The sequence below is a fragment of the Apodemus sylvaticus genome, chromosome 21, assembly GCF_947179515.1.
Source record: "Apodemus sylvaticus chromosome 21, mApoSyl1.1, whole genome shotgun sequence".
Classification (NCBI taxonomy): Eukaryota; Metazoa; Chordata; class Mammalia; order Rodentia; family Muridae; genus Apodemus; species Apodemus sylvaticus.
The window spans coordinates 6,013,335-6,035,042 of NC_067492.1; the positions used below are offsets into that span (position 1 = coordinate 6,013,335).

A 21,708-nucleotide genomic window follows, 5' to 3' on the forward strand; every position below is an offset into this window, starting at 1 on the left:
AGGTTTATGACACCGATTGCCCTACTGGAGCGCTTCCAAGTCTCCTGGAGTCCAAGGAGTGCATTACCTTTGCCCTCAGTCTTTTCTCCTCCTGAGGTCCCCCTCTCCCTACACCGGCGTTCAAGCGAATGGCTCCACAGAGGTAACCCCTAAATGTCCCCACATCCCCAACACTGACATTCAGCTCTTCCCAGAACACCACCGTAGAGACATTTAAGGTGCATCTCAAGCTCCAAAATTCCTATCTGAGACAACAACAACAACAACAATAACACCACACCACACACACCTCTCACACACACTAGACACACCACATACACAACATACACACTACACACACCACACATACACTAGAAACACACATTACACACACACCTCGCACACCACACACACACACACACCACACACACCTCTCACACCCCTCTCTGCCAGTGAATAACTCATTCCCACCTGAGGCCAGCCATCACGGCATTCCTGATCACACTCCCCAGAAGCTTCGTCTGACCGTCTCCCACCGTGCCCTTCTTCCCCGCCCCACAGTGACCCCCACAGCCATGACAGCCTCAGCACCCTCAGCCTCCCTCTGAGCCTCAAGTCCATCCTCAGTCTAGCAGTTGGAGGGATCCTGAGGAAGAAGTCTGCCTCAGACTTCACCTCCTGGCTCTCTCGCCAGACTTCCCCCTCCTTACCCCTCTCCCCTCAAACTTCCTCCTCAGCTGTGAGCAGTGACTCGGAGAGGCACTCATGACTGTCTGATGGCTCTCCTCTGACATTTCTACTTGACTGTTCCTCCGCCCAAAGCTAAGAGCTAATGGCAGGAGTTTTGTATTATTTCTTCAGTGCTAGAAGGCCTACACCAGTGCTTGTGATATGAGCCAGTGTCTATGCCAGCCCTGGGCCCTGTCCCTCAGCTTCAAGGACAGTCAAGGACGGACCCAAGTGGCCTCTGTCTTCATCACTATGAGTCTTGACAGATTCTCCATCGATTCAATAGCATTTATTGAGTACAACTGTATGCGGTGTCCAGGCACATCACGCAGAAGTGATCAGGACAAGATCTGATGAGGCTGCATCACCCAAGGACCAGACAGACGTGTAGAAAAGGGAAATGGATCAGGGGTGTGCTGAGCACTGGGAAGGAAACACAGAAGCTGGTGAGGCGGGGCCTGAGATTAGGGAGCGAGGCTGGATGGTTGACTTAAGATTCGAAAGGGGGCTGGAGAGATGGCTCAGCCGTAGGAGCAGAGCGAGCAGGGCAGGAGTGAGTGGGGCAGGAGCAAGAAGTGGAGAGTTGGCTCAGCATTTAAGAGCACCAACAGCTCTTCCAGAGGTCCTGAGTTCAAATCCCAACAACCACATGGTGGCTCACAACCATCTGTAATGAGATCAGATGCCCTCTTCTGGTGTGTCTGAAGACAGCTACAGGGTACTTTCTTTTTTTTTTTTTAATGGAAGTTTTTTTGGTTTTTTTGTTTTTTTTTTTAAGATTTATTTATTATTATATATAAGTACACTGTAGCTGTCTTCAGACACACCAGAAGAGGGCATCAGATCTTTTTATGGATGATTGTGAGCCACCATGTGGGTGCTGGGATTTGAACTCATGACCTTTGGAAGAACAGTCGGTGCTCTTACCCACTAAGCTATCTCTCCAGCCCCTACAGTGTACTTTCATATAATAAATAAATAAATCTTTTTTTAAAAAATAGATTTGACAGGCAGTGGTGGCGCACGCCTGTAATCCCAGCACTTGGGAGACAGAGGTAGGCAGATTTCTGAGTTTGAGGCCAGCCTGGTCTACAGAGTGAGTTCCAGGACTGCCAGGGCTACACAGAGAAACCCTGTCTCGAAAAAAAACAAAAAAACAAAAACAAAAACAAACAAACAAACAAAAAAAACCAAAAAAAAAAAAGGATTTGAAAGGAAAGCAGTTGACAAACACCTAGAAAATGAGATTTGAGGAATGTGGTGTTCTGTTTCTACTGCTGTGAAGGGACACTGTGACCAAGGCAACGCTTACAGAAGAAACCATGTCCCTGGGGACGTGCTTACAGTTTCAGAGGCAGGCATGGTGCTGAGCAGTAGCTAAGCACTTGCGTTCTAATTCACACTTGGAGGCAGAAACATGGAGACAGAGACAGACAGACTGACAGAAATAGGATCTGGCATGAGCTTTTGAAACTTCAAAAACCACCCCAAGGGCCTCCTAATCCTTCCTAAAACAAGTTTTACACACTAGGTACAAAAGATTCAAATATATGAACCCTGAGACCATTCCCATTCAATCCACCACAGACAGTGAGCCCTGTGACTCCAACAGTTTGAAGGCAGTGGAGGGAGCATTGGAAGTTCAAGACAAGCCTTAGCTGCATGAGAGTTCAAGGCTGCTCTGGACTACGTGGGGAGTTGTTACGGTAAGCTTATGTTTACTCTGGGAAACCATCAATTTTCTTTTACTAAACAGTGTTGTGCCAGTTCAGACCCTGTTTGGTTTTGTACCCTGGGGAAAGGGGCCTGAGGTGCATATTTTACAAACCAAGGCAGACCAGGCCGCCAGCTTCTGCCAACACCCCACCCAGTGCCTACCTGGCTACCCTGCCCCCAGAGGCTCTCCTTATACAGTCTACACACCTCGGTCTCTCACTCTCTTCTCCTTTCTCTGCACCTTTTCTCTCCTTCTTTTCCCTTTGCCCTCCTCATCTCCATAGCACCCCCCCCCCGGCCTCAATCCTTAGGGCCTGCCTCTGCCTCCCAAGTGCTGGGATTACAGGTGTGCACCACCACTGCCCGGCTAAGGTCACGACTTCTAATTCTTCCCAAACAGGTCCACTAACTGGGACTAAATATTTAAATATGTGAGCCTTTGGGGTGTGAATGTGCTTCTGGAGGCTTTTCTTCACCCCCTTACCTGAACCCGCAACATTGGGGACCTTTCTCATTTAAACCATCACATAGAGTTTTAGCAACTTTTTATTGTTTAAAAATCATAATTGGGGGGGGGGGGCTGGAGAGATGGCTCAGCGGGTAAGAGCACCGACTGCTCTTCCAAAGGTCATGAGTTCAAATCCCAGCACCCACATGGTGGCTCACAACCATCCCTAAAGAGATCTAACTCCCTCCTGCTCTGGTGTCTGAAAACAGCCTCAGTGTACTTACATTAAATAAATAAATAAATAAATAAATAAATAAATAAATAAATAAATAAAAGCAAGTCGAATTTAAAAAAATCATAATTGAAGCTTCAAAAACATAGAACCCAATGTGTCCCAACTCCAGGCCCTAGTCCACACCCTAATCCATGGTTCTATCCGTCGCCTCCAGCCACCTACACCATGAGGCAGGACCCCGCCTCCAGGAGACTGCCACCCGTTCTCCTGCCCACAGTGTATTGTCACCAGCTACAGAGAAGCATGGTAGCAGGGAGGGTCCCAGCATCCCCGACCCCTGCACGTATCGAGTCTGTGAGCCATGAAAAGAAATAAAAAGAGGCCGGGCAGAGGTGACGCACGCCTTTAATCCCAGCACTCGGGAGGCAGAGGCAGGCATATTTCTGAGTTCGAGGCCAGCCTGGTCTACAAAGTGAGTTCCAGGACAGCCAGAGCTACACAGAGAAATCCTGTCTCAAAAAAACCAAATCCAAAAAACCAAAAAAGAAAGAAAAAGAAAGAAAGAAGAGTAGTCTTCTTAGGCTGGAGAGATAGATGATGGCTCAGTGGGTAAGAGCACACTGACTGCTCTTCGGAAAGTCCTGAGTTCAAATCCCAGCACCCACATGGTGGCTCACAACCATCTGTAATGGGATCTGATGCCCTCTTCTGATGACTAGTCTTAAATCTCTGTTTCTAAGAGCTGGGCAATTCCAGGTGAATCCAGGATGAGGCAAGGACAATGGGTCAGCAACAGTCTCCAGACCTCCCCAGAAGTTCCCAGCCCTGACACCCGGCTAATGGAATGACTGTAGAGATGGACCCAACAGATTAACAGAGAGCTCACCTACCCCAGAATTCCCTAGTGTGTTTTAAGTCAGGCCAAGCTCACTTGGGTGTCTCTGTTCTGCAGTGGCGTACCCCAGCATGCTGTGCTTACTGTTTGAGTCCAGAGTATCATGGACCCTTACACTCAGACTAAGTTTTTTGTTTTGTTTTGCTTTGTTTTTGTTTTGTTTTGTTTTGTCTCCCCAGCACCATCCACCATTCCTGTCCCGTTCCTCTTAAATCTCGCTCTTCCTCCAACCGAGTCCACCCATCTCTAGCTGAAACCACCCGCTCCTGGTGAAGTTTCCTTTGAGTGGGGTCCGGTTCCTTGCTCCATGGGAGGCCTGGGGGGACAATGCAAATGGGCAGCGTACCCCGTTATGCCTGGCCTGAGTACCGCATTTTAAGAAATTTCTTCTTGGGTCTGGAGAAAGGGCTCAGCGGGTAAGAACACTGACTGCTCTTCCAGAGGTCCTGAGTTCAAAACCCAACAACCGCATGGTGGCTCACAACCATGTGTAATGGTATCTGATGTACTCTTCTGGTGTGTCTGAAGGCAGCTACAGTGTATTTATTTATTTATTTATTTATTGGTTTTTTTTGGATTTGGTTTTTTCGAGACAGGGTTTCTCTGTGTAGCCCTGGCTGTCCTGGAACTCACTCTGTAGACCAGGCTGTCCTTGAACTCAGAAATCTGCCTGCCTCTGCCTCCCAAGTGCTGGGATTAAAGGCGTGCGCCACCACCGCCTGGCTGGAGATTTATTTTAAAGTACCTTTTAAAAATTGTTGTTTGGAGCTGGAGAGATGGCTCAGCGGTTAAGAGCACTGACTGCTCTTCCAAAGGTCCAGAGTTCAAATCCCAGCAACCACATGGTGGCTCACAACCATCCGTAACAAGATCTGATGCTCCCTTCTGGTGTGTCTGAAGACAGCTACAGTGTGCTTACATATAATAATAATTAAAAAAAAAAAAAAAAAAGCCGGGAGGTGGTGGCGCACGCCTGTAATCCCAGCACCCTGGGAGGCAGAGGCAGGCGGATCTCTGAGTTCCATGCTGTTGTGAACCTGTTGCCTTTTGCCCCGCCCAGGGCAGGGAGTGGGCGGAGCTAAGCCATTCACCTCACGCTCTCTGGACAGGGAGGAGGAGACAACCAGCACACGCTGGAAAGACTGAGCAGCCATGCACAGGCCCCCGCAGGGAAGAGACAGACAGTTTGGTTCCATCCCAGCAAAGTCAGAGAGTGAAAGTCTGGACCTTACAGTTATTCCAACCAACACACAGGAGGTAAAACTTTCACTTAGCTGTCACCCGTTAATCCCAGCACTTGGGATCAGCACAGGCTGATCTCTGTGAGTTCGAAGCCAACCTGACTTATATAATGAGTTCCAGGACAGCCAGGGTTATATAAAGAGACCCTGTCTCAAAAACAAAAACAAAAACCTTTATTGACACGGCATAGATTGCTATTCCAGATTTCAGGTCAGGTCACTAAGTTTCAGGGATGTTTGTTTCACAGCCACAGTTCAGACAACACAGGGCTATCCATGTTGAACTCCAGAGTCCAGTCTACATCAGGGCCAGAACTGGGGACAGGGTGCTCTGTTAGGGGCAGCACCCAAGTCTGAAGCCAGAGCCAGCACATCCTCAGTCTATCAATACCTATGGCCACATGGAGAGGATGGTGCACTGGCTACACCAAATTCTCTCAGGTGACAGCAAGCGAAGGAGAGTAGGGGTTTTGACAACACCCTTGGTTGGGCGGAAGAGCATCGGGGTTTATAAATTGTTTTCACCCAGCTCTGTACACTTATTCCTCTAATGGGTCGGTCTCCCTGCCTGGAAGGGAGAGTGCTGGTCGAGCATCCCAAGGCGGCAAGCTTTCTGACCGACGCCGGGCATTCTGAAGCTGTGGGAAATCACCACTAGGGGGCGCGCGGGGCCAGCACACGGCGGACTCTGCCCATCGCCGCCGCGCTTCCCCACCCCCACCCGCCACTGCTATTTCTTTACTCCCGCCTAGCCCTCAGCCAGCCCTTCTCAAAAGCCAAGTCCCAGCCTCCCCTGCGCTTTCGTCTCTTCCCCCTCCCCGTCTCTCCAGTTCAAGTCTCGGGCTTCAGTTTCTTTATATGGCTGCATACACTTGCCTTTCAGTGTAGACAGCAGAAAGAAAGCTGGACGTGAGTCGCCTTGTGGAGGCCAGAACAGGCTGGGCTGCTTTCTGAGTCAAAAGATGTGCCCGGCGTCCTGCTGCACTGGAATTTAACCCAAGCAAAGCTTCTCGTTCCCCTCCCTGACTCCCTGGGATGCAACCTGAGCCTCTTTCTGAGCAAACTTAGCCAGCAGCCTGGGAGATAAGCACGGCCTTTACTTGTCCACTTCCCTTTTAGATCTAAATTTCTCTTTCCTGAAATAAAAATAAACCTTATTTCTATGAAACATGCTTTGGCGGCCTCCTTGTCTTTTTCTTTCTTTTTTTTTTTTTTTAAGAGGGGCAGAAAAAAAGAAAAAGAAATCTCGGGCTCAGCGGTTAAGAGCACTGACTGCTCTTCTGGAGGTCCTGAGTTCAATTCCCAGCAACCACATGGTGGCTCCCAAACATCTGTAATGGGATCTGACTCCCTCTTCTGGTGTCTGAGGACAGCTGCAGTGTACTCACATACATTAAGTGAATAAATACATCTTAAGAAAGAAAGAAAGAAATCTCCAATACCAGGCAGAGGTATCTGACAGACAGCAGTAACTTTATTAAGTATACCCTCCCTCTCCAAGTATAAACACAACCCAGTAAAAAACAAAACAAAACAAACCGTAAAACATCAGGCCGGAGCCGCGATAAAACAGACAAATTAGCAACATAAATACAGAGGAGGCTAAAATGGGGAGGACAGAGCCAAGTGGACTCACGAGGGTGGGGATGGCCATAAATACTGAAGGATTTTGACCTGGGAGCCCTAGGGAGCCCTAAGAGCTGGTGGGGCAAAGCTGGGGGCAGGCAGTGTCAGCGGCTAGATGGCTCTGGGGACAGATGCTGCCTGCCTTGGCCCCTGGCTGCCACTTGGCCCCGCACCCCATCTGCAAGCCGCTTCACTTGGGCCCCTGGGCTTCCGATTCCTCGTCATCGTCTTCGTACATCTCCCCCTCCTCCTCGGCAGTGGCGTCCTGGTACTGCTGGTACTCAGACACCAGGTCGTTCATGTTGCTCTCGGCCTCGGTGAACTCCATCTCATCCATGCCCTCGCCCGTGTACCAGTGAAGAAAGGCCTTGCGCCGGAACATGGCTGTAAACTGCTCTGAGATGCGCTTGAACAGCTCCTGGATGGCCGTGCTGTTCCCGATGAAGGTGGATGACATCTTGAGCCCACGGGGCGGGATGTCACACACGGCCACCTTGACGTTGTTGGGGATCCACTCCACGAAGTAACTACTGTTCTTGCTCTGGATGGCCAGCATCTGCTCATCCACCTCCTTCATGGACATGCGCCCGCGGAAGACGGTGGCCACGGTCAGGTAGCGGCCGTGGCGCGGGTCGCAGGCAGCCATCATGTTCTTGGCGTCGAACATCTGCTGGGTGAGCTCAGGCACCGTCAGGGCACGGTACTGCTGGCTGCCCCGGGCTGTAAGGGGCGCAAAGCCGGGCATGAAGAAATGCAGGCGGGGGAAGGGCACCATGTTTACGGCTAGCTTGCGGAGGTCGGCGTTGAGCTGACCAGGGAACCGAAGGGACGTGGTGACTCCGCTCATGGTAGCAGACACAAGGTGGTTGAGGTCCCCGTAGGTGGGCGTGGCCAGCTTGAGGGTGCGGAAGCAGATGTCGTAGAGGGCCTCGTTGTCGATGCAGTAGGTCTCATCCGTGTTCTCCACTAACTGGTGGATGGACAGGGTGGCGTTGTAGGGCTCCACCACAGTGTCCGACACTTTGGGTGAGGGCACCACGCTGAAGGTGTTCATGATGCGATCGGGGTATTCCTCCCGCACCTTGCTGATGAGCAGGGTGCCCATGCCCGAGCCTGTGCCCCCACCCAGTGAGTGTGTCAGCTGGAAGCCCTGCAGGCAGTCACAATTCTCGCATTCTTTCCGCACGACATCCAGGACTGAGTCCACCAGCTCCGCGCCCTCGGTGTAGTGCCCCTTGGCCCAGTTGTTGCCAGCACCACTCTGACCTATGGAGACAGAAGAGGCAGGTAATAGGCAAGGCCGAGTGTCTACCACGGAGAGACCTCTGGGACCTGCCAACCGCACCATCCCCGGAAGAAAGTTGGTTCCCTTGTACTCTATAAAATGTACATAGCACATAACACATCTCCTCACTCGACCCTGGACATCCCTGGTGAGTGCTGGGGACCCCAGCTGCAGCTGCGGGTGCTTTGAACAGGGAATGGAGAATCTGGGATAAGACCCTGGCCTTGCTATCTCTCAGGGACGTCCTGGATAAATAGATTGGCCTCTCCTCTCCAGTTCACCTTTCCTCCCATTGGCCTCTGAGACTTTGGAGGGAGATGAAGGCTGTCTCTTTCTCAGCCACCTTGTCTGCTGTCTTAACCCCTCTAAGCCAACTTCTCTTTCCCAGAATGAAAAGAATCTTTCATTCTTTTCACGTGTATGGGTGTGTATGTGTCATGGCACACATGTGAGGGTCAGAGGGCAACTTAAAGAAGTTGGTTCTCAAGCCAGGCGTGGTGGCGCATGCCTTTAATCCCAGCACTTGGGAGGCAGAGGCAGGCAGATTTCTGAGTTCGAGACCAGCCTGGTCTACAGAGTGAGTTCCAGGACAGCCAGGGCTACGCAGAGAAACCCTGTCTCAGGAAAAAACAAAACAAAAAACAAAATAAAAAGGTTGGCTCTTTCTTTCTGCCACCTGGGTCTCAGGGATTGAACTCAGATCATCAGGTTTGACAGCAAAACCCTTTACCTGCAGAAGTGAGGTGTGCCTGTCTTCCTGTGTCCGTGTGATCACTGAGGACCAGTCACTGGGTATAGGCTCCAGGGCCATCTAAACACAAGCTCAAGAGGTCTGCCCATTGAAAAACGGGAAGGTCACTTTCCCCCTCCAGGGTCCCAGGGAACAGTAGTGGAATTAATCTCCTTCAGGCATCGTGTCTCTGTGTGTCCACCTGACTTCTCCAGGTTTCTGTCATCAGAGCCTGGAGCAGGGGAACTTACCAAAGATAAAGTTGTCAGGTCTGAATAGGTGTCCAAAGGCCCCAGACCGAACGCTGTCCATGGTTCCAGGTTCCAAGTCCACCAGAATGGCCCTGGGCACGTACTTGTGAGCTGAGGGGCAAGAGGATTTGGTGATAGAAGTCAAAGAGCCAGGGATCTAGTTCCCTCGGAATCCTGCCCCAGCCTGCCAGTCTCCTGCTGTTACCCTAAGAGCCTGCCAGTCTCCTGCTGTTACCCTAAGAGCTGGAACTTGTATCATAGGCATGGACCCATGGTCAGCTCTGGCCTGGCCAAGGTGTGATGGGTTCAAGTCATGTGCTCTACAGTACTAATTAAACAGTACTGGTTAAGACTGTACTAGTTATCAAGTAACCCAGTTCCCCTACTAAGGATGTATCATCGAGTCTCCTGCCTGTCCCTAGACTTACATAAAGCCATTGCCACCATTAAATATATTTGCATCTCACGCTATGGTAACCTTTTTTTAAAGCTTTATTATTTATTTCATGTATATGAGCACACTGTATCTGTCTTCAGACACACCAGAAGAGGGCATCGGATCCCGTTATAGATGGTTGTAAGCCACCATGTGGTTGCTGGGATTTGAACTTAGGACTTTAGGAAGAGCAGTCAGTGCTCTTAACCGCTGAGCCATCTCTCCAGCCTGACAACCACACTTTCTCCTGTCAGTTTGGATGCCTCATTTCCAGTCACACCTGGCAGCCTCTTGGTCAATCAAGAGAGGCAGAAATACGGATGCTAGTACTCTATTTGCACAGGAGCCCTCTCTGCGGGGTCAGGATGAATATGGAGCAGTACTCACAGGAGGCCTCATTGTAGTACACGCTGATGCGCTCCAGCTGCAGGTCTGAGTCCCCCACGTAGTTGCCGCTGGGGTCTATCCCATGTTCATCACTGATGACCTCCCAGAACTGGGTGAGGACAGAAGAAAAGAGTTCATCAGACATTTGAATCTCTATGGAACCTTTGCTCTTTCAAAGTCTTAAAGCTGTCAGTGTAAAACTTTGGATTCTTCCCAGGTCCAAAGTAAGGCTTTTTTTTTTCTTAAAGATTTATTTATTTACTATATATATATATATATATATATATATATATATATATATATATATATATATGAGTATTCTATAGCTGTCTTAGATATACCAGAAGAAGGCATCAAATCCCATTACAGATGGTTGTGAGCCACATGTGGTTGCTGGGAATTGAACTCAGGACTTTTAGAAGAGCAATCAGTGCTCTAACCGCTGAACCATCTCTCTAGCCCAACATAAGGCTTTAGAAAAGAGTAAATATGCATACCTGCTCTCTGCGCTATCTGACTGACATTACCAGGCCCCCAGAATGGACCAGGATTCGAGACACAGTGGGTTCTACACAGCTCTATGCCTGTAGGCAAATGTAGAAATCTGCTGGGGTCAATTTTAGTCTTTTCAGGAGAGGGATCGGAGGCACACAAGAGGTAGAAAGCTGCCCAGAGCAGGCTGAAGAACAGGAAAGACAGAGCAGATCGAGCATCAGGTTCTCAGCTGCTCCGTGTGACCCCCCTCAGTGCCAGGGCAAGCCATGTTCACTGATGGAGTCTGTCACATCTGCTGTCTCAGTGGCCTCAGGCAATGCGGCCCACGGGTGGATCTGTGAAGGACCGCAGGCGTTTCCAGCAGCAGAATGGCTTGTCTGAGGTCACACATCGAATCCAGGAGCCTGGCCCCACCCAGGACGGTTGGCTCACTGGTTGCTACCCTCAGCCCCTTGCGCGAGAACACAGTGAGCCTCGCACGGCAGGATCATCACCTCAGCGGGGTGACAGCACAGATGCAGGGTTCAGAGTTGCCCACTAGGGGCTTCGTGTGTTTTGTGTTCCCCTCTGTTGGCTGCATGACAGCAGGCTCTGGTGAGAACACAGCCTTCTGCACAGAGCAGAGGAACCATAGAGCCACGGCGATAATCACCACTGTTATACAGTCCTGGGGGCGGGGGGAGGGCGGGAAGAAAGGGCTTTCACACAGGAAGACACCTTATCAGGACACACAGACTCCCCATCCTGTGAGGCCTGCCTCCTTGGGCTCTGAGATCCCTCATCATTGTGTACTCCTTACTGGTCAGGCGGGAGTGACTTGCAGATAAGTTGTTGATATAAAGGTCTAGAGACAAAGGGCCTCTCTGTGGGAGTCGTGGTGCGGAGGAGAAGACAGCTCAGAGTTGAAAGCTGGTTAGAAAACAGTCAGCAAGTGCCTGTCCTGGGGCATGGTCTTGTGCTGAGAGAGAGACTTTTCACTGGCTACATTTTGGTGATGTTGGGTTTTTTTTGTTTGTTTGCTTGTTTTGTTTCCATGTGGATATTAGTTTCTATTTTAAAAAATTAGTGAAAAATGGTTTTTGTTTTGTTTTGTTTTGTTTTTTTAAAGACAGGGTTTCTCTGTGTAGCCCTGGCTGTCCTGGAACTCAATCTGTAGACCAGGTTGGCCTCAAACTCAGAAATCCGCCTGCCTCTGCCTCCCAGGTGCTGGGATCAAAGGCGTGCGCCACCACCGCCTGGTGTGAAAAGTATTTTTAAGTGGGCTGGTGACACAGCTCATCAGTTAAGAACACTCATTGTTGGCTTGAGAGATGGCTCAGTGGTTAAGAGCACTGACTGCTCTACCAGAGATCCTGAGTTCAATTCCCAGCAACCACATGGTGGCTCACAACCATCTGTAATGGCATCCGATGCCCTCTTCTGGTGTGTCTGAAGATAGTTACAGTGTACTCATATATATTTAATACATATTTAAAATTTTTTTATTTTATTTTCAATTGTGTGTGAGTGTGTCTGAGTTTGGGTAAGTATGGATATGTGCATGTGTGTGTGCACACATGTGTGTACCATGGCCTGAGACACGGGTGTTCTTAAAGAAGGCTCAAATTCAGGTCTAAGCACCGCTCACATGGTGGCTCAGAACTGTGTGTAATTCTAGTTTCAGAGGTCTGATACCTTCTACTGACCTGTATTTGAACCAGGCATGTAAACACACACACAATTTTTAAATTAAATATATACATTTCAAAATTATCATATGGTAGGATAGCTTATCTGCAGTGCTCCTTTTATCTTATTATTATTGTTTTAGAATCAAGAAGCAATCTTGTCAATCCCCCTGCCTCAGCCTCTCCATAACTGGAACTATGAGTGTGCAGCAGTATGCTCAGTTCTCGCGTGCTCAGTTTTCGTGACATTTCAGTTTTTGCCTCGTTCACTCTGCTGGAGAGCAAACCTAACGGCCTCTCACGTACCAAACACATGTTTTAGCCACATCTCCAGTAGCCGGTGTTTCAATTTTTACATGAAAAACATATCAACAATTGCGTTTGTAGATTACAAATAACACAACGTGATTCAAAATAATATTTTCCCAGGTCCAGTAGTATACAGCTGTAATACCAGTACTTAGAAGGCAGAGGCTGGAGGCTCTGAACTACACATTGAGATGCTAACATAGAATAGCACACAAAAAAACTTATAAGAAAATGCTAGCACATCGACTATTTAATATATAAATGAATATAGTTATTTACATTGAGTAGCATCATCGCTACGGAAGAGAAAACCACCCAGTGCAGGGAACACAGGCTAAACACACCCAGCTTCAGACCCCAGGCTCCAGAGTCCGCAGCTGGCCGGGCTGCTGGCCGGGCTGCTGTCCGCGGTGCTGACCCTCTTGGGGCGAGGGTGGCCGCCGACAGCAGGGTAGTGGGACATGAATGGAAGCAGAGTTGGGGTGTGGCTACCAAAGAAAGGGCCAAGATCCCTCCCTGTACGATGTTCAATTCCCCTAAAGCTCTCAGAACCCTTCTCACTTGGCCCATTGGCTCTCAGGTGGGCCACACCCTTCAGGGACTTCTTCTGGGGTGGGGCAGCTGATGGGGTACAGACAGGAGGTGTAGACGAAAGCGCCCTAAAGACACTTTCTGGGGGACCCCTTTATAGGAGAATGCATCTGGGATCTCAAGGCCTACCTAACAAAGGCAGCAGACAAAGGCAGGGCCAGGCATTGCTCCTGCTGGGGGGAGGGGCATGTGCCACCACCCGCCTTGACACAGCTGCACACACCTAGACTAAAATCCCTGCCTTGCCCAAAACCACGGTGAGATCCGAAGCAGGTGACTCAGCTTCCAGAGCCTTCATCTTTCTCAGCCTTAAGGGAGGGTTGACACCCATGGGACACACCTCACAGTGCACAGGCCCCAAGCTTTAGCAGGGCTTGACGCAGGGGGTGAGAATCTTATGAATTGCTAATGTCCCGCTTTAGTGTCTGCTGCTTCACACTTCTCTCCTCGTCTCCACCCCACCCATACTTCCACCCAATCACCTCTCTGAAGCCAGCGGCCCTTTGTGCTAAGACAGGCACCACCCAAAAGCCAATAAGCAAAAAAGCAGCCCCCCCCCCCCCCCCGCACCACTCCCTCAGTTGCTGCTGCCGGCAAGGAAGAACTTTCCCAGGGACCCTAAAGCCAGCTACGAAAATAGGAAGTAAGTCTAGCCAAGGAAGTTTATTTGGCCTGGGGCAGACACTAAGCCCATATATCCCCACAGGGCCCGGGCCTTCAGTCTGGTCCCTGGGAGATCTTCCCAGGGCAGAGGGTGGGATGGAACCTGCCAAAGTGCCTTGTACTGATTACTGCGAAGGGAGCTGGTGGAAATGGAAGACGGCCCTCTCCAGAAAATGTACTCATTATTCGCATTGTTAAAAAGAATAGGTATTAAAAAGTTAAACACTCATAATTTATTTTTTAAAAAAGCCTAAATATTAAAAATTGGGCAAACCTATAGGCCACAGTACTGAGAAGCATGACAGGCCTCAGCTGGGTCCAGCACTCAGGCGCGTTCTGCGGCCCTGGCGCATCCCACGGAGCCTGGGCGTGGACCTGATTTCTGCGCCCTTACTCAACAGGAGGCCCAGTGAGAGCACCATACGGCACAGTTTCAGCAAGGTTACCAACAGGCCTTCTGAGAGCGACCCTCCCCTCCCCCCCACACCCCTGGCCTTCTCAGGAGCAGATGTTCAGGGAAAGCCTGGCACCTGTGACCACACTAATGAATCCCCACCCTCGCTTCAGGCCAGGGCAGCTGTCAGGGATCGTCCCAGGAGTCCAGATTTGATCTGAGGCTCCTGCCTTAGGTTTCCTCTGCATGCCTCCCTACCCGCCACCCCCAACCCCATCCAATTTTTCCTTGTAGGACAGAAACAGCTGTCTCCTCTGTGATTAGGGAGTCTCCGCGGGGCGGGGCGGTTTCCCTCCCCCTTAAACTAGAGGAACCTCCACCGGAGAGCCAAACTTGTAATTTACATGTCAGCCACGTGACTGGCCCAGCCCGTGGTAATTAGCTTTTTTGTTCCTGCCCGGTTTCTATGGCAACAGCCTCCAGAGGTACTTCTTTGCTTCGTCCCCTCCCTCCCAGGACCTGTGTACCCAACCTCCTCCTTTGGGAACTAGCTACAGCATCCCCTAAGCTACCTCCAGAATCCATCTGGACAAAGCTCCCCTTCAGTATTGTTCAGAAGGGAGAAGACGGAGGTAGCTGACCCCACCCACTCAAACGCAGCCCAACGCGAGGCTGGGCTTCTGCAGGGCTTCTGCAGGAATCGAGCGGTTCTGTCTTCCACTGGCTGTGTGACCTTGGGTTAGGAACAGCCTCCTACGGCTTGGAAACAGGACAGACACCTCACTAAAGATAGTGGGATTGCAGAGTCACTGCACCAACACACACACACCTCCGTTTTTGCTTTTTTGTTTGTTTGTTTGTTTTGCCTCGGCTTCCACACCTAGTGGTGGGCTAACAATAGAGGGGAAATTGAGGCAATCTTCGCAGTCGGCTTTGTTCGGTGGGCAATTCCGACTTGGGAGGCCTTGGGAGGACACAGTTAGAGATGGGAGATTCGCCCAGATAGAGTTCAGTTCTGGATCAAGGTCATTGAGGTGCAGGCCGAACTCCTTCAACAAAGGAATAGGGTGGGGCAAGGAAACAGGGTGCGCTGAACAAGGTTGGGGATGTGAGGGCGGCCCTGCTCCCTGAAGACTGGCTAGTTCTCCAGTGGGGATCCAGGCATGTACAGTCATTATGGTTTTAGGGGAGAGCCCCACCCTACGTTGCCCGACACACCCATCTTACTCAAGGCTTAAGAGGCAGCTTCAAAGAAGGCCACGCCCAATCGGCGCCCCCCAACCACATCCCTGTACCTGATGGTACCACAGTGTGTGTGGGTGCGCAGAATGGATGGAAATCAGAGTCAGAAGGGTTACCCCCAGCCTTCCGCTGCAACCTGGGCGCAGAGCAAAGGGACGCGAGTGAGGGGAACCGATTGGGGACCCCGGGGTCCCAGGAGCCCGGCAAGGGGCTGGGCTCTTCCCTTTGTTCCGCTAGCGGCTCCCAGGGCCGCGTTTCTCTCCCTCCCCCCTGGGGCTGGCGCTCGTGGGACGCAGGACGCCGGACCGCTCAGTCTCACCTTGGCCCCTATCTGGTTGCCGCACTGGCCGGCCTGGATGTGCACGATCTCCCTCATGCTGACTTCACGCGGCTAGAGACGAAAAGGCAGGCGGACAGCGGGCTGCGGAGGATCGGCAGCCTCCGCCGCGCCCTCTTATAAGAGGCTGCCCCGCCCTCGCTGGCTGATGTAAGCGCTGCGGGCCAATGCTGGGACGCCGCACAATGCGGCAGGCTCTGCAGCCTCAGCACCGGCATCGAGCCGCCCGCACAATGCAGAGCACGTCTGGCCGCGCCTTCGGAGGAGGGGCCACCGGAGGGTGATCCGCTCTGGGGACAATAGAACCCAGGCCCCTTAGTGCCCCACCCCAGTAGCTGCCCTCCCCATTTCGTCCCTGTCCCAACCCCACCCTGCAGCTTTGTAAGGAGGGTCTTTCTTTCTCTCAAGTGCTTAAGAATCAAGACCCATACCCTCTGAGTTTGCTGAGTCGCTTGAGGTGGGAGAGGCAGGGGAAGCTGAACCCTTCCTGAGACCTCTGTGCAGACCTGGGAACGCTAGTCGGGAGGGCGGAGGATTATAGCTCCAAACTCTGAGGTCACTGTTTTCTAGAGGAGAGAGGATTACCAGTCCATGACTCCACAAAAGGCTGCCGCGAGGGTGCGTATGTACCTGGGGGTGAGGATGCATAATACCCGGCAGGTACCCCTGCTCCATGACTATCTTTGTGGAAAATTCTCATAAGGACATACAAGCCACTCGTTGGAGGATGTTGAACAGTCTTTTCTGTCTGAGCCGCGCCTGATGTCATTGGTCCCCTTGCGCTTTTGGTACAAGTGAGGGCGAGGAGGGGGCAGGGAGTAAGCCGGAGCTACCTAGGTAAGGAGACTGTGTGTGGAGGCGGCCATTGGGAAGCAGAGTCAATGGTCAGGACATGCAATGTGTTCACATACAACACCAATTTAATATTCATTGAGGATCGGTGACACCTTATGAGGACTATCTAGTGTTCAGTGACAGAAATTCTTCAGGAAGAATCTGAGACAATAGCACTATACCCTTGGCTGGTCCGGGAACATCCATGTCGCAGGAGCTAAAAACACCTGCAGATGCCTTCGTCCAGTTTGCACTCACGGGTGCGCGCTGGGTAGAGCGGCTGCGAATACAACTTTCTCTGAGGATAAGCATCCAAGTTAGCCAAGATTAGAAATGGGTCTTTTGTTCTCAAGAGATGCCCCTCCCCCACACTGTGTCCATGATGTGTGGCTTTCTGTGGTTGGTTTCCAGCTGGCCTGGTTCAAGAAGTACTGGGCGAGCATCTGTCTCTGTCTCCTTGTCTGCACAGGGGAGACGCTCAGAAGCATCCAGAGGCCTGGGATGCCTCCCTGACAGATGACATCAGGCCAGAGCTCTGTGTCCCCAGAGAGCTATGGTGTCAGGATAAAGGCTGACTCATGCTCCTGTCTTCCAGCAAAGGCTGGCCCTGCCGGGAACCAGCTTCTAACCTCTCAGTTCAGCAGGGCTGGAGCTGATAGTGTGGCTAGGGCCTGGCCTGGTGCCACTTCCTGACCTGGTGGATGAGGGGATCTCACACCAGACTGAGGCCACCCCAAGGAGGAGGACAAGGGAGTGTTCAGTATCAGTGGGGACTAAGATAGACTCTGCCGCAGGAATCCCAGGTTGTGGCGGCGGTGGCAGAAAGGCTCAGGGTCTGCCCCTCCGCAGCAGCAAGCTTCTTACTTTGCCCCTGGTGCCACTCCTGGGACTCAGATACTCCTGAGCACTCCTCTGTCCTGAGAGGCCTTGTCTAAATACTTCCCAAGTCTGGCAGAGCACTGAGACCACCCCGCCTCCTCCCAGAAGGGCTGTGTCCCGTAGAAGTAGATCTCAGCCCCTGGTCCTCCCTACAGGTGCCTCAGGGACTCTCCGCCACTGGGCTTCTCGGGGCAACTCAAAGTAGGATGAAGGTAGTACACAATGGGGGCAGGGACGGGTCAGGCTCTGGCCAAGGTTACAGATGGGTCATATCAGGGGCTGAGATGCTGCGGAACTGCCACAGTGCGTGGGTGAAGTGGGAGGAGCCTGAACAAAGAGAGTCTTGTCAATCACAGAGGCAAGAGGAAGCTTTTTCTGAGCCTGCAGCCTTGCTCTGATCTGGAGTTTGTGGTCACACAGGAGAAGCCTGATTAGGGTCCTCAGTGTCCTTTGGGACTGTGGTTCCCTAAATCAGGCAGGCAGCTGTGGCGTGGAGACTCCCTTCTCCCCAACGTGACTGCTCTCCTTGTCCTCTCACACAAACCTCGACCGACTTCTGGACAGAGCTAGGGAAGACAGGGAGGGGTTCCGTCTGACCTTAGCATTTCAACTGCTTCCTGCCTCAGAGCCACAGACTGTGGCCAGTGAGAGGCCACACGAGTATCACTCATGGGCTCCCATGAGCCGTACAATGGGTCTTTAGGTCAGTCCACACCGCTTATGCAAACGGGTAGATCCCTCCCGTGAGACGCACATTCTACAACTCTGTTCCGTGTGCTGGGAAGGCTCTCACCTCCTTAAGCAGCCCACGGCGTGGCGATGGCTGGGTTTTCATGGCCACAAACCAGAAGCCTCCACCTTAGCTCTTGTCTCTCGTTCATTGAATTGAGACTTCCTGTCTATCTCAGCAGCAGAGGGCCCAGGCTGAGAGACCTGAAGGACTGAGCAGGGGCTGCCTTGTCAGTGGGGAGAGGTGAGGCTCTCCAGGAACCTACTCTCTGACCCTTGCCCTGGGCTGGAGTCCCCACCGCTTTCTTCCACTTCCTGTAGCTGTGCTGGGTGAGCCCTGCAGGCACAGCTCCCTTTCCCCTGGCCCCAGGCACTTTGTGCTTCTATTTTAGACTTCATCCAGTCCACCCTCAGACGAACGGAGATCAGGAAGGGATGGGGACCCTCATCCCATCACAGGATGTGGGCCACTGGATGTCACTGTCACCCTGTGCCCAGCGCCCTGGCCTCGCGGTGGAAAGCCAGCTTTTCTGCTCACCACGAGCACAGCAGCACCTCTCTGAGCGTCCTGCGGAGCTCCGGGCTGCGGAAGGCGTAGATGAGAGGGTCAACGATGGAGCTGAGGATGATGAGGATGAGGAAGAGGCTGAAGTTCTTGAAGACGCAGCTGCAGGTGGGGTGCTGAGGGCAGAGGACGATGAGCAAGAGATGCAGGAAGAAGGGGCCCCAGCACAGGAAGAAAATCCCCAGAAGGATCGTGAGGGTGGCGGCCCCCTTGAGGCAGAACCCTTGGCGCATGGAGCGCTGCCTTTTGTGGAGCTGGGCGATGCCCTGAGCATGCTGGCACGCTCGGGTGAGCATGTGGGCATACAGGATCGCCATGAGTGCCAGCATGGCTAGAAAGAACGCAACGAGGCAGAGCAGGACGGCTGTGTGTTTGTAGTAGGTGATGAAGAGGGTGCTGGAGGCGATGCTGGCCACCCAGATGCCCGCGACGGCCCGCCGTGCCCGGGGCAGTGTCACGATGCTGTGATAACGCAGCGCATAGAAGATGGAGATATAGCGGTCTATGGCGATGATGCCCAGGAAGCAGAGGCTTGACACCATGGAGCCGCAGATGAGCACGTCAATGACATTGTCCAGCTGCTGCACCACGGCCGCGCGGGCCGCCAGGATGCCCGCCTCCAGCAGCAGGATGAAAGTCGTCTCCAGCACGATGCTTACGCTCACCATGAGGTCCGACAGGGCCAGACAGCAGATGAAGTAATACATAGGCGAGTGCAGGTTGCGGTTTTTGGTGATGGCTGTCACGACCAGCACATTCTCCACCAGACTCACCAGTCCCAGGCTGAGGAAGAGGCCATCTGGGATAGACACATGCAGGCACCAAGGCCCTGTCTGGTTGGTGGCCAGTCCGAGGTGAGGGGTGACTGTGGCGGTGGAGTTGAGAGAACCCAGAAGCCTTTTCTGGGGCCCCTGAATGGGCATAGTCCTGTTCGGGAAGTAGGAAGCAGTCCTGGAGGCTGCGGCGGTATCAGCCTCCCAGCTTCTGCCTCAGCTGCTGTGGTTAGGGGTCTCCGGCACCCCTCAGACCTGCCTCCTTCCATACGGGCATGCTCCGATTTTGATTTTCCTGCACACTTGTGCTCTTTCTGGCTGGTCGGGTCAGCCTAGGCATGGCGTAGGCAGAGTCTAGACACTTCCTGGCTAGGACCCAGAGCCCTGCTCATGGAGTCTCATTGCCAGTGTGAAGAAGCCTAGCCTTCTGCTGCTCCCGCTGTCTCTTCCCGAGAGGCTCAGGTAGAGACATTTCTAAACTCGACACCGCCCAACTTCTCCAACTTCTTGGTTACTTGCCTCTGATATCTGTCTGGTCCCCTGCCTCACCAAGCCAGGCTAGGCGGGGGTCTGGGGAAGAATGGAGCCTTTCTCTTAGTCTTTTAACTATTCCCTGGAGCCCCTCCTCCTGAGGGCGACCACATGATGGGCATGTGCCAGGGACGTGTAAGTGCCCCAGCACCCCAGGCTGCCTCTAGGGGGCGAAGGCAGCACTGAGAAACCAGAAAACCTAGCTTCAGACTCCAACACTGGGTCTTGCATCTCCCTTTGGTGTTCGAAGCCCCTGGGACGTGCCGATCCTTTTCAGGCATCCGGCCTCACTGGAACCTGCCCTGTGTCGCCCTATCTAAACCTCCAAACCCATCTCAAACATCACTTTGTTGAGTTGTCCGAAACCTCCTTCCTCTCCCATGCCATGCGGCCTCAGGCGGTCACTGGTTGTGAGGGAGGCACCCCTGCTTCCCACGCTCCATTAGAAGCATTTCTCCCTGAAGCTGAAGATGTGTTCATATAGCAGCAGTTCAGCCACTTGGCTTCACCATAGCTTTAGGTGTTGGACCGAGAACTGTGAGAATCCAGCAGCTGCAGGCAGGGCCAAGGCAGGTCAGCGCCCTACGCCAGTGGGCTCAGATGAGCTCTGGCAGGGCTGGCGACACTTTATGTCCCTCATGGCCAAGCTTGCTAAAGCCTCCCTTAGCTACACTTCTGGATGTGGGAGGAAGCTTCTCAGTTCCTGGGAGCTGACTGACTGACTAGAGGGGACCCTGAGGCTATTTGCAAGCATGCTTTGGTCACAGTCGCATCCTAGCTCTTCCTCTCATGCCCCCCCCTCCCCAGCCCTTCCCTTGAGGAGTCTCATTTCCGCTGTGGAGCACATGCCAGCCCTGGAGCCAGGAACCATGTCAGGGCAGATCTCTGTCTCCAGCCTCTGTGGGCCAGCAGCTGGGCATGTGACTATTCAGTGTGTGACTATTCAGTGGTCAGGACAGCACGCAGTGGTGGCATCAACCCTCCCTTAGCTGCTGCTGAGTTCTCTCCATGGTACTCAATGCTGTCCCATTAGCACAGGAGTCCCCCTTCTGCACACAGGGGAGGGAGTAACTACTTAAGAAAGGCAGCAGGGGAGTTGGGCAGAGCTTGGCCCTAGGGAACTGTCTGTCCTCTTACAAGTCATCTACTTTGTCTTGAGACAGGGTCTCACTATGTAACCCTGTCTGGCCTGAAGCAGGTCTGCCCATCTCTGCTGCCAGAGTGCTGGCATCACATGTGTACTCGACCATGCTCAGCTGGGAGTCAGTTCCTTCTTTGCCAACTCTGGCGACGTCTGCTCACAAGGTAGTTTCCAAGTCGCAGAGCAACTGTGAGCTACACAAGCATCCGTTAACAGACGTTCGTCTTTTCTTACATTTTCCACTTACCTTTTTAACAACCCTGAAGTAAATGACAAATAGACGTGATACCCTCAGGGCTGGAGAGATAGCTCAGAGGTTAAGAGCACTGACTGCTCTTCCAAAGGTCCTGAGTTCAATTCCCACATATGGTGGCCCACAACCATCTGTAATGGGATCTGATGCTCTCTTCTGGTGTGTCTGAAGACAGCTACAGTGTACTTGTCATATATATAAAATAAATAAAATCTTTAAAAAAAAAGTGATATCCTTCAAGTCCAGCGTGGCCAGTTACACTTTCCTGAATCAATAAATAAGATACAACTTGCACCTTGCACCAGAGTTATCTTGGGCCTTCCCTGGGCCTCAGGACTATCGATTGT

General features: G+C 52.1%; 2 protein-coding genes across 3 annotated transcripts; both read right to left on the minus strand.

Annotated features, from left to right (window-relative positions):
• Positions 1-6,697: 6,697 nt before the first annotated feature.
• Tubb3 (tubulin beta 3 class III) lies at positions 6,698-15,735 on the minus strand. Of its 2 annotated transcripts, none has more exons than XM_052167099.1 (4): positions 15,639-15,735; positions 9,959-10,067; positions 9,136-9,246; positions 6,698-8,135 (listed from the first exon to the last, which is right to left on the minus strand). In XM_052167099.1, the coding sequence occupies exons 1-4, from the start codon at positions 15,693-15,695 to the stop codon at positions 7,060-7,062; spliced, it is 1,353 nt and encodes a 450-aa protein (XP_052023059.1). In that variant the 5' UTR covers positions 15,696-15,735; the 3' UTR covers positions 6,698-7,059. The 2 variants fall into 2 exon arrangements, with proteins under 2 accessions (XP_052023059.1, XP_052023060.1); XM_052167100.1 differs by lacking the exon at positions 15,639-15,735 and adding an exon at positions 10,456-10,889.
• Positions 15,736-18,595: 2,860 nt separating this feature from the next.
• Positions 18,596-19,586, minus strand: Mc1r (melanocortin 1 receptor). Its single transcript, XM_052167101.1, has one exon. It carries the CDS (start codon positions 19,584-19,586, stop codon positions 18,633-18,635), a length of 954 nt encoding a protein of 317 aa, XP_052023061.1. The 3' UTR covers positions 18,596-18,632.
• Between the last annotated feature and the right edge of the window lie 2,122 nt (positions 19,587-21,708).

Coding starts and splice junctions, on each gene's coding strand:
- Tubb3 (XM_052167099.1), bottom strand. CDS start 15,695: ATGAGGGAGATCGTGCACATCCAGGCCGGCCAGTGCGGCAACCAGATA. Junction 10,068..15,638: donor GCAACCAGATAGGGGCCAAG/GTGAGACTGAGC, acceptor GTCCTCACCCAG/TTCTGGGAGGTCATCAGTGA. Junction 8,136..9,135: donor ACCTGACAACTTTATCTTTG/GTAAGTTCCCCT, acceptor CTGTCTCCATAG/GTCAGAGTGGTGCTGGCAAC.
- Mc1r (XM_052167101.1), bottom strand. CDS start 19,586: ATGCCCATTCAGGGGCCCCAGAAAAGGCTTCTGGGTTCTCTCAACTCC.